This window comes from Pholcus phalangioides, unplaced genomic scaffold (assembly GCF_987345545.1).
Source record: "Pholcus phalangioides strain wild (caught in Gottingen) unplaced genomic scaffold, Ppha-v1.0 ptg000017l_1, whole genome shotgun sequence".
Taxonomy (NCBI): Eukaryota; Metazoa; Arthropoda; class Arachnida; order Araneae; family Pholcidae; genus Pholcus; species Pholcus phalangioides.
This window is the reverse complement of record NW_028301610.1, coordinates 25,216,100-25,228,228: the sequence shown is the minus strand read 5'-3', so window position 1 is coordinate 25,228,228 and position 12,129 is coordinate 25,216,100. Positions and strand designations below refer to the sequence as shown.

General features: G+C 34.7%; 1 protein-coding gene across 2 annotated transcripts in view; it reads left to right on the top strand.

Annotated features, from left to right (window-relative positions):
* The window catches only part of LOC149072599 (E3 ubiquitin-protein ligase rnf8-like), a 75,425-nt gene extending 63,564 nt beyond the window's left edge, over nt 1-11,861 (top strand). The window contains exons 11-12 of one of the 2 annotated variants that reach the window (XM_089246184.1): nt 587-690; nt 11,449-11,861. In XM_089246184.1, coding sequence (XP_089102310.1) covers nt 587-687 — 101 coding nt within the window. In that variant the 3' untranslated portion in view covers nt 688-690; nt 11,449-11,861. The remainder of the gene's footprint in view (nt 1-586; nt 691-11,448) is intronic. The other variant, XM_089246185.1, reaches the window with a different exon arrangement.
* The last annotated feature ends 268 nt before the right edge of the window (nt 11,862-12,129 follow it).

The following is a 12,129-nucleotide window of genomic DNA, read 5'->3' as shown; positions in this document are numbered from 1 at the left end:
TTCTAAAATGCTGAAATATTAGCGAATTTGCCGCTGTAGAAATTATGGCTTTTTGTCCTACAAATGACTGCATATAATGCCAGAAAAGAGTGCTTTTGAAAGAAATAATTATGTTTAATGTCCTGTAATTGTATGTTATAAGACATTATCTCTCTACCATGATTGATAATTGCAATAAGGCCACGTGGCCTGCTATTGGAACAATCAGAAAATTATTGACCCTAAAGTGGGCAGCCCTTCAACTTTATGTACCACTAATTTCATGTCTTTTAAACCACAATGGATAAAATATTCAGAACGTACTGACATGAAATAATGAAACTTTAAAACAAAATGAAATTTATTGTCAAAGCAATACTCCCTTTTCAATCCACTTTAGAAAAAATTCATCCAGCTTCAACACAAACTAAAAAACAATGTGCTTTGCTATATGATAGAAAAGAGTTCAAACTATTCAGATTTTTTTCTCATAAATAATCTTTGATCTTGAAATCTGGTTTTTTTTCCAACTTTTAAAACAAGTGGCCCACTACTGGTGCACATACCTTAATATCCATTTTTTGCATGTTTTCTTATCTGATTTTAGAAACTGAAAAAAATGATGAAATACAGATATTTGATGATGATGTGTTGATTGCTGCGTTAAATGGAGGAGCTTATTTTGAAGAAGTTCAAATTATTGAATAAAAGGTGGGTATTAGAAGAGATTAAAAAAATTGGGTCAAAAACTAGCTGCTTTTGATTTGAGATTGAAAATATTGCACTGATATCAAGGCCAACTTACAACCTTGCATGTTACTTTATGCGTATATGATTTGTTTGTTTTCCGCTCCCTCCCTTTTTTGTTTTCTTTTTTGTGAGGGAGAGGTGTCTGCTGAACTATTTGAGCATAAAAGTGCTCTATAATCACGATAAAATCACACAGATTGTTTACATCTGATGTTATTTGAATACTTTTTTCTAATTGAAAGTACGTTTCTATAACCAGCAGTTCACAAGTTATTTGAGCTAAAACAGATTTGAGTTTTCACCTTTATATTGCAACAATGAATTTTTTGATTGCAGGATAAAGGCTTCACACACGTAGTAATTCCTAAATGTGTGAGGGAAAATGATAAGCAAAAATGATTATATATTTGTTTGTGAGGATTCACATGTTAATAAAAAAATCAGTGGGTTCTTTCTGCGGTGGCGTCGAATAATAAAATCTATGTAAATCAACATAATTCGAGATCTTCCAATTTTTTTGGCATGATACTGATGAAGCAATTATAGCAATTTGTGTGATATTCTTTTCTTGAGATTTTATTTGTTTATTTATTTTGTTTTAATGTTTGAAAGTTCCCATTTTTCTGGAATCCTTGTTTGGAGGTTGTCCCAAATGTTAGTCCGATTGTTGCAAGATGTATGCCATTTACAGTTATTTGGAGGTAGATGTTGCAGGAGGTTTCACTCTATATGAAATTGATTTTACAACTGTCTGTCCCCAGCACAAGCCTAGGATTTTCCACTGATCTCAGCTAAATTTTGAATATACATACCAGGCAGGACATGCGTGATAGGCTATTTTAAAAACTTGTCAGAATTCAACAAATGCCAAAAATCATCAAAAGATTGTGGGTTGATATAAACACCTTGATATATGCTAACATTAAGTTTGATGTTTTAAACAAAAATTAATAACAAATCTGAACTTTTCAAAAAAAAAACATCATCAGCAACAAATGCATAAAAAAAAATAAACATCAAAATTTAAATATTGTATCCAAGAGAGAACAAGTGCGCAACTGAAGAGGAACCAGATTTTTTTTATCAGTGCTAGGTATGAATCTCATCAGTTTCCTTTATGCAAATACAGTGAACAACATCAGAGATTGGAGCGGTGCCACATAATTCCCCAACAGAATTGGATTCAGTGTCTGGAATCTCACTTCATCTGGAGCGAGTTGTAATTCCAGAAACATCTTTTCGATTCAATGGCTGGGGCTGCAAATTGTCAACTATGATGTACGCCGTGCGTAATACGTGATGTTTGAACGGGCAAATCGAAATCTGACATTCTATGAATCAAAAGTACCTAGTGGAGAATGTGCGTGTCTTTGAATTTTTTTATCATTGGTAATGTAGACACTCTTTAGTTCATACCACGTAATCTTTATGGACGGATTTCTAGAAAAACGTTTTCTTATCAAATCTACAGTAGAGAAATCTCTCCAGAGTGAGAAACACAGCAAAATGTTAAAAATTTCACTTCAAAATAAGATTGGAACATTAGGTCTCATTGTAGATGTTTCACTAAGTAAAATTTTGTACCAGAGTCGAGTACAATTTTTTTAACGGTAGCACTTGATCTTTCTAGTTTGCTTGTAACTCCAAATCTTCCGATTGTCATTGAGCCAATTCTTCAAAATCAGTTGTGTTAAAAAAATTGGGTTTCATCAAGATTGTTGCTGATGCTATCAGCAACACATTTTGTACTCCATAAATATGTCTTTGGTCAGTTATATATTGTCCAATACATTCCAAATGTTGTTGTTGATGTGGTGAACATTCCTCAACTTTTTGGTAGAAGTTGAAGGTCAAGAGCAGATAATCTGTGAAGACAGAAAATTGCCTGCCTTCCCAAATATGACGAAATGATTAAGAATAGATAGCCAGGAACTTGCGATCATATGTACTATATCATTTTTCAGCTGCTGTGAGTTTTGGGGAAAAAATGTCGGTGGCTGGAGTGAACCATTAATATTTTGTTGCAAAATACTACTGATCACCAGATCACTCGCATTAACAGTAAATCAGCATTTTTAGCAGGGTGGGTGAGTGCAGCAACTTCTACAATTTATATTTGCAATCGTCAAAAGCAGCAATTGCCTCCTTATCCCACACTAAGAGGGATTTGTAATTTTTCTTATTTTTTCTTTGTAGTAAGGAGTACAATGGAATTTGAATCTCAACAGTATTAGGTATAAATCAATAATAAAAGTTTATTATAGCGAGAAAACATCACAGTTCAGAAACATTGTTGGGCAAATAGTATTTTGTCAACATTTCAACTTTATTGGATAGTGGTTTAATACCATCAGCAGTAACTAGAAATCCAGGAAATGAAATTTCTTGTTTACCGAAATGATATTTCTTGTTACCTTATCAATGTTCAAAGTGATCCTATGATCACTGAGTCATTCAAAAACAGTTTTTAGGTTCCTTAATTTCTTCATTGTAAGATGCTACAAGAATGTAGTCTATATAAACAAAACAGCAATCCAAATCTCTCAATTCTTGGCCAATAAACCTTTGGAAGGTTTGTGCAGTATTAACAAGTCCAAAAGGCATATACACATTCAAAAAGACCTATTGATGTAATTACCATGATTTTTGGAATGTCCAATGTCTATACAGGAATATGATGGTTCATGAGATCCAATTTCAAAAAAATGGTTTTACTTTCTACAACATGGGTAAAGTCCTGGATATTTGGGATGGGGTACTTATCCGGTATGATAACAGAATTCAGACGTCAATAGTCTCCACCTATATGCCTTGGTTACCAAATGGATTGGGTTTGACCAAGGGCTATCTGAAGGGCGGCAAATACCTGCTTTGATCAATAATGAAAACTTTTTTAATAGCATCTTATTTTCCTAGTGATAGTCTTGTAGCCTTATAACACACTGGTGAACCAATTGTTTTAATGTGATGTGTCTCTAATGGCATTATAGGAGACGTTTGCAAAGTAGGGTGAATAATATCAGGCAATGTGCTCAGCAGTCTGATATTTTCATGGCAAGTAACTGCAGTCAAATATAAAGGAATTCTGGAAATACATTCACCTTGGGACTTTGAATGTGGAACTGTCAATGATAGGTCAGTTTTTTTACATCCACTAAAATGTTGAATTTTTAGAGGAAGTCTGCACCCAAGATAGGATGAGAGACATCTGCAATCAAGAAAGGCCAAATGATTTTTTTTCCAACTTTAAATGTAAAGTTAATGTCAAATGTAAGTCGATTCCGTAACTACAGTCCATGATTTTGATTTTCACTAGAAAAATGTTGTGGTAGTCTGTCACCACGAATTTTCAAATCGGAAATTTTCGACATCAAACTTTCAAGTTTCTGTGAATAGGTTAAAACTGTGTTTTCAATAGTTATGGCATTTACAGAAATTTCAGAACCTGTGAAATTTTATTGTCAATTTTTGCCGAACGAGTCAAGTTTTCATTGCTGACAGAGATGGTTGATTGCATATCGGCAGGTCTTTGTAACCATAACGCTTTCAATCAGGGTTGGCAGGTTTTTGACACGTGCCAGTTTTTAACCGTTTAAACCATGGTTAAAACTGTCACATCAAAAACCTTAAGTATTGCTTTCCAATATATAAATTCCCCTTTGGGAATACACATGTTAATTGTGTGCAATGTTTAAAGTGACTATGTTATATAAAGAATAAATACTTAATATGATTGTAAAATACTTTTCTACTCTATAGAATTATTTTGGACTATTATGTATGTGGTTTTTCCCCTTATGAAATATATTTGAATAAAGCATAGCATATATAATCGCTGAAGAAAAACTATGAAATGATTTGATATTCTTTAATTCAAGATGATTCTTGACCTTCCAAAACTTCTTTAACTGCTTATGTATGCATATAGGTATAAACATCTGCTGAACTCTTTTTATAACACAGGTGTTTAAAAAGTTCTTTTGCACTATGTATGTAATACTGATTTCTGTGCTATTAAACTATCTAGATAATCATGATACTTAAAACAATTATTGTGCATAACATTAGATATCTGGCAATCAAAATACAAGGTGGGCGAAAAGTCTGTAGAAACTTTAAAAGTTCATAAAAACCAGAAAAATAACTGAAATAAACGGTTTGTAGGATTAGCATCGCTAGGTCACATTAATTTTTTTTTAAGACACGAAAAAAATGAAACAAAAAACAGCCGATAGGTGGTGCTGGTACAAGTGACTTCAGTGGAAATATTTATTTATTTATGCAATATTGTTGGCCCAAGGCCTATACAAGAGGATGTGGTAGATTTGTACACATGCTTTGAAACATTTGACAAGAAATCAGGGATCGTGGGGGAGTTAACAATAGTAGAGGGAGCTTGTTCCATTCAATTATGGTATTGGGAAAGAAACTGAATTTCAAAAAATCTGTAGAGGCAAAAATAGGTTTTAATTTTTTGGTTGTGGTCAAGTCTATTGGAAACATAGGAAGGCTTAGTTAGAATACCGGACATATCTAAATTTAAATGACCATGAATAATCTTGTAAAGCATGGCTAAGCAGGAGATAAGTTGGTGAATAGCGAGTGGGTAGAGATTAAGTTCGAGTTTAAGATTGGAAACTGAACTAAAAGATGACCAGCAGTCGTGAATAGTGGGCGGATTTATTTTGGATAGATTCAAGTTTGTAGATGTTACTAGAGGTGTGGGGGTCCCAGACGTCAGCTGCATGAGAAAGAACAAGAGAAATATAAGTTTGGTAGTAGAGAAGTCGGGCGTCATGAGTAGAATGTTTGAGGTTGCGGTGAAGGAAAAAAGTTTGTTGAGACATTTTTTCTTTTAGACATAATCTATATGATTATTCCAACGGAAAGAGAGAGAAAGAGGTCAGCCGAGATTGTGACTCCCAGATATTTAAATTGAGAAACTTGGGATATTGTTATGTTATTGATCGAATATGAGAATTCGAGGGGAAGAGTTTTACGAGTAATTCTCATGAAAACTGTTTTAGATAGGTTGATAGGCATATGCCAAAATGAGCACCAATCTAAGATGGAAACAAGATTACAGTGGAGAGTTTTTTGTCAGATTTGTGATTAATTGCGTGATAGATTACACAGTCATCAGCAAAAACTCTAGTGGTGCAGTTGAGGGTTTCAGGGAGATCGTTTATATATATTAAAAACAATGAAGAGAGAACCACTCCTTGAGGAGTACCTGAATTTACAGTGGCAAAAGGTGAATCATGATCTTTAAAATGAACGAATTGTTTACGATTTTTTAGGAAAGCTTCTCTAACCATTTGAACAATTGTACATTAAGACCAAGATTTGAAAGTTTAAGGAGGAGTCTATTATGCGGAACTTTATCACATAGGTTTTAGAAAAATCCAAGGTGGTGATATAAGTTTTTGTAACTTGTTATCAATGGCTTTGGAAAGGTCATGGATGAAAACGGACAGTTAGGATGTAGTAGAAAGGGAACGTCTCTGAAGCCATGTTGGTTGGGAAAAAAAAAATATGCAAATAAGACGGTTATAAGAACTTGCGCTCCTGATCCCCAACCAGTTCACCGTTGTAAACCGTGTATGTGGACCTGCTGGATTTGTGACTCACCTGCAATATGTTATTCCTTGTGGTGGTGGTCATGTAGAACACATACTGCTGTAATAAACGATTTTGAGGAATTCTGTTTGTTAGGCCCCTTTCACACGGAGCGGACGCGGGTCCGCATACCCTTTCAAATGAGCACTGAAGATGCGGACGAATCACCGTATCTTTAGTTCGAAATTTGTGCATAAAAACTGTTTTTCCGCAGTACTGGTTTTTTTTTTATTATTTTTCTCCTTCACCCCTGATTCAGTGCCCATAGGCATTCTTTGGTGGTTTAATCTAGAGCCACATAGAATATGGGAATAAAAATGTCTTCATTCCGATCCTCACAAGTAGTCGATGAGAGAAAATGTCTTGAAATATTTTCAAAATATTTTGAAAAAAAAAAAAAAATCTGTCTTTTCGGAAAAATATGGAAGAAAAATTCCAAAAACATCCAATGTTCGAAAAATCAAATCCAAAAACATCCAAAACATTCGATGTTCCAAAAAAAAAAAAAGAGAGAAAAAATTCAGGAGATATCAAAGAATTTGCAAGTAGTAAAAAAGGGGAGGGGTAGAGACTTTCAAAATGCCTGTGCTTAGAAATATTCACATCACAATTCTGTCTTAGGCCGGGATTACACTGTAAAAGTTCGTTTATAAAACTTGAAAAATGCAACCAATAGGCGGATCAGTTAAGTTCTCTCAAATGTAACAGATGTGTTTATTAGTTACATTTTTCAAGTTTTATAAAATAACTTTCATAAACCTTTTAGAGTGAAATCCCATCCTTAGATTAGTCTCACTTCTGAAACACAAAATTTCATTTTTTTAAGTTTATAGACTGAATATCGAGTAAAATAAACTTGTAGGTATCGGGGGAACCACCAAAAATATTCAAGTGCTAGGGTCTTCAAACGACTTAATCCGGGCCTGAGTGAACACCGTACGTGGATAATGTTGTTTAATAAAAGTATTTTTTTTAAAGTTTAAAAAAATTAACAGATTAAAAATTTAAAAAAATAACAAATATTTAAAATAATATTTCAGATATTTATATTTTTAAATAATTTTAAAAATTTAAAAAGAAAAAAATATAAAATTTTTAAATTTAATTTAAAAGTTATTAAAGTATGTAGTCAATTAAATATTCGTAATGAACAGAACGGCTTATAATTTTGGTCCCGTCAGTGGCCGTTGTTGACAGGTTTTATTGTATAAAATTGTGAAATATGGACAAAAGGCAGTTAAAGTTGCTATATCTCCATCTCAGAAGGAAACGGAGGGATAGACGTATGTAGGTACATTATATTAATGAGCAGGGACCATCATATGGTGTTTTTAAGGAAACAAAGGGATAGACGTATGTAGGTACATTATATTAATGCGCAGGGACCATCATATGGTGTTTTTAAGGGTATTTATGGCAAATAATTAAAAAAATTCTGTGAAAAATCACCTTTAAAAAGTAGCTAAAGATGCGGACGAATTCGTTCCGCGTCCGCATCGTGTGAATAGCTCCGAATAAACCTATTGGCAAAACTTCTATGTGCAGACACGGAGCCCACACTTAGTTTTTGACACATGCGGACAACGTCCGGACCCGCTTGAACATTTCCTAGGTGCTGAGATTTTTCGGCTCGTCTGAAAGGCGCAGTATATTCCAATTGTTAAAACTTCTTCCGGACCCGCATCCGCTCCGTGTGAAAGGCCTCTTATTTATGTATCTTTTTTTTACTTGTGTACATCAGCGCCACCTATAGACTGTTTTTTGAGGGTTTTTTCCTGTCTTAAAAACATTCCCGTGACCAAGCGATGCTAGTTCTGCAAACCATTTTTTATTTGATTATTTTCCCAGTTTTATGAATTTTTAAAGTTTCTACACTGACTTTTTGCCCACTGTTTACTAAATTGTAGGACTATGTTTGCAATGTTTTTTCCAATTGAAGCTGAATCTGAATATGCAAAACAATGCTTTGGGTATCAGGTCCTGTCAGCTCTGTTTTGATTGAAGAGTAAACTCTAAAACTCTGGATTTATATAACCTGATCTTAGAAATTTTTAGGCGAGAATAAATGAGTTTAATTAGTGTATTAACAGATGCTGAATGAACGCCAGAACTTTGCCACTGGACTTATCCCATTGCCGCGATCTCTTCCAGCCCAGCTTCGTGGCAGAGTCCGGAACACTTTATTTTGTGTCAAAAAAAAGAAGAAAAAACATAACATACAAGATTTTTACAGCATATTTTCCCCGTACAATTGGGTGCTGTCGTGATTAACAAATTTTGTGGTGATTACAGATGAGATGGGGTTGGGAGTTGGAGGGAAGTTTCTCTCTCTCTCGTTAAGACGGATGAATGCACACATATTAGGATGGAGGTATATTTTAAAAGCAATTGAAGGGAGCCCCATGCCATCTCATCTGTTATCTTACACTTATTATATTATATTATGTACATAGGATACAAAAAAAAACGAAATGAAAATCTTATTGTGAAATATAAAATATCCATTGGAGTTCACTCACGAGTCACCTCACTTAACACCTTATTGGTGAGCAAATGGGTTTGATAACTTGTGGACTAAAAGTCAACATCAGTTTTATTGGATTGAGTTCACTCGCTCCGGTGGATTTGATGAAAATATACAAAATAGAAATATTGTGTGGAGGAATATATACAATTAGGGATCACCCATGCCATCTCGCTTAGCACCTTATTTATTGAGCAACATGAATATGGCAATGTGAGTACGTGCATGTGTTGTGGACATGAAATGCATGAAGAACTTGAATAAAGGAAAGAGAAATACACATACATTCATATACATATATAACTGCCAGGCCGAGTCGTCTCGCTCTAAACCTATTTTGGTGAGCAATGTGTTAGTTTAAATGGGGCATTGTCTGGAAAGAGCCTTAGCTAATGATTAGCTTCGGTCTTGTTTTGGTTGACTCGCTTTTGCTGGTTATATTTATTAAAGAAAAAAATGAATATATATAAAATAAAAACTACATGTAATGGGGGGTTATTATGAAACCATTCGTGTCCTCCCGCCTAGCACCCCGCTAGAAGAGCTGAATGGGGGACACTTGTGGTTATCACATTTACATAGTTTTCTTGTTCGGGTCCCTTTAGTACATGCTATATCTTGTACATGTAATGGTTATGTATTAGTAGTGGCAGTCATATGTGGATATGATTTGTGGTGGTGTTTTTATCTATTTCTGATTTTTCTCCCTTAAAAAATTTTTGCAAAACTTTTATTTTGTAAATCTGGTGGACAGATTTTTTTGTTTTTCGTTGGAATGTATATATTTCATGAGGCTTGTAATCCTTGCTGCTGTGTTTTTGTTTTTGATTATTTGAGTGAACCATTGTTTTCGGAATATTTGTACATGTGTAGATGCTTTGTAGATTTGCACTCTGTGGCATAGTGAACTGGAGTACCTACCATACCGCAGGAACATTTTTCTGTTCTGCCGCGTTTCCGTTTGTGTAGATATATAGGGAATGGGCCGTGTATCCTGTTATGAAAATAGTCACCTCCCTATTCCAGTTTAGTGTGTTGTATGTGACTCGAGGGACGATTTCGTGTACTTTTCTAGCTGTCGCGCGCGCGTTCCTTGGTCCCAAATTTGCTGCAATTTCTGCAGGGTTGTTGCTTGTTTAAGTTGTCGCTTCAGGAGCGTTAGTGGAAAAGGGTTATCAAGTTTATAGTCACAGTTGATTGCAGCTTTGGCCAGAGAGTCTGATCTCTCGTTTCCAAGATTACCTACATGGGCCTTGGTCCACCTAGGAAAATTTTTGGGTTATTAGAGGGGGGGCCGCTGAAGAGTGCAGCGTACGGGCCCCTGTTCCAGGATGTTGGGGAAGGGTCATGTGCTTTATCGGCACCCAAAGGCAATTTTACTGTGGAATGCGACATCTGTTTATGCCAATTTTCATTCCATCCCGACATGGCCTTCTAGGAACTGAAACAGCAGGGGTCGCGCAGTAGCTTTGATCACACACACACAAAATGCCAGCGTTCCTAATGTCAGTAGCCATGACTATATCACAATGTCTTTTCTTCCTTCCTAGGAGAACGACTGCCATCCGAGAGTGGGGGCCCCTTGTACATTGTTCTTTTCTTCATTTCCATTTTTTTTTTCGTTTACTTGTACATGTGTATTGTTAAAAAATTTTCAATGAGAATAGAAGGTATGTAGTTTTCGAGATATCCGTCATGATGCTGAGCCACCACACAGATGGGGGGGGGGGGGGGTACTGTGGGTTCTTGAACCATGATATTTTGCAACACAGCTCTGAGCAACCCCCAGAATTTACTCAGGATGCCTCTAAATAAAACTTAATCTGAATGTTTTATGGGTGCATAACACTTCCGAAACCTCTTGATCTCAATGAACTCTATTCCAGTCAGTGATCTCAAATTCATGCTTAGGACAGGATTACACTATTAAAGTTTGATAAAAGATCTTTTACAAACTTTAAAAAAATAACCTGTAAGCCTATTGGTTGAATTCGCTCAAATGTAACTAATACGCTTATTGGTTTTCTATAAAACTTTTCTATTCCTCCTTTTAAAGAGCTACCAGTGATGATAACAAATTCTTTGACATCAACAAAGTGTTGACTATCGAATAGTTTCTTCAGTTGAAGGAATATGAGTGTGATAGTCAATCATAGCTAAGTCTGGGCTGGAAGTTAAATGCTCCAATTAATAAATTTGGTGCTTTGTAACAATGACTATCACATGCTCCTTTTTTCATCCTCTAATAACACATTTGTGAGTGTCAGAAACCTGAAGTTGCATATGTTAGCACCAAGAAGATAATAATTTATGCCATCGTAAAGATCATGTGTGAGGTCATGTCAAACACATGTTACAAAATCTTTGCAGTTTCATTTACAGTGTACAAAAAATAAGATTTTAGAACACAATTTTTCTTTCTGACTCCTTACAAAATGCATAAAAAGTTTCGTAATGGAGTCTGATGAAAGAAATAGTGTTCTACATTATTCCCATGACTGTTCTGATGTCATTTAATTGAACTTCTTTGTTATATTCATAAACAAAACTTGACTTGTTATGTTTATTTTTTTTAGCTCTATGATGTCACTCATAGCAAAGTGCCAGTTATTGCTGGAACTACAAAGACATTTTAATTTGGACTTTTCCTTATGGCTGTGATTTTTTTTTTTTTTCCAGAATATTTTTTGTGTTTCCTATCACTTTTGTATAAATCTCATTGTTTTGCATCTGCATGTTTGTAATACACCATTATTTGCTGAATTAAATCATAAATTAAGACACTGGAATGACTTATTTTAAAGTCAAGATGTTAATTTTAATTGATTATGAAGAATTACTTTGTATGATGTAATTATATATTGACAGGGTATAATACACAATTGAGCCTCTACCATAGTTTGATATGGTATAAAGAGAGGAATATTTCCTCTACCACCCCCTCCCCCCTTCATGAATGGGTAGAATTCATCATTGTTATCATGGTTTTTAACAAAATTTAATGGCATAAGTAGTGATATCTGATTAAAGTCTGGCATGAGTCAAACTTTGAAAATGAGTCAAAATTTCAACCTCAACCATTTTAAAAAAACATGTTTTCGTTCTATTATATCTTCTCATTATTTAGGTCACTTTTCTAGATCCAAGTAGCCATTTATACAATTTGAATACATTACTGTTCTCTGCCCCTTCCCAAAAAGCATAGCTTGAAACCACTGCTCTAGATTTACCTTGAGAATGTTAAAAAAGCAGTATCA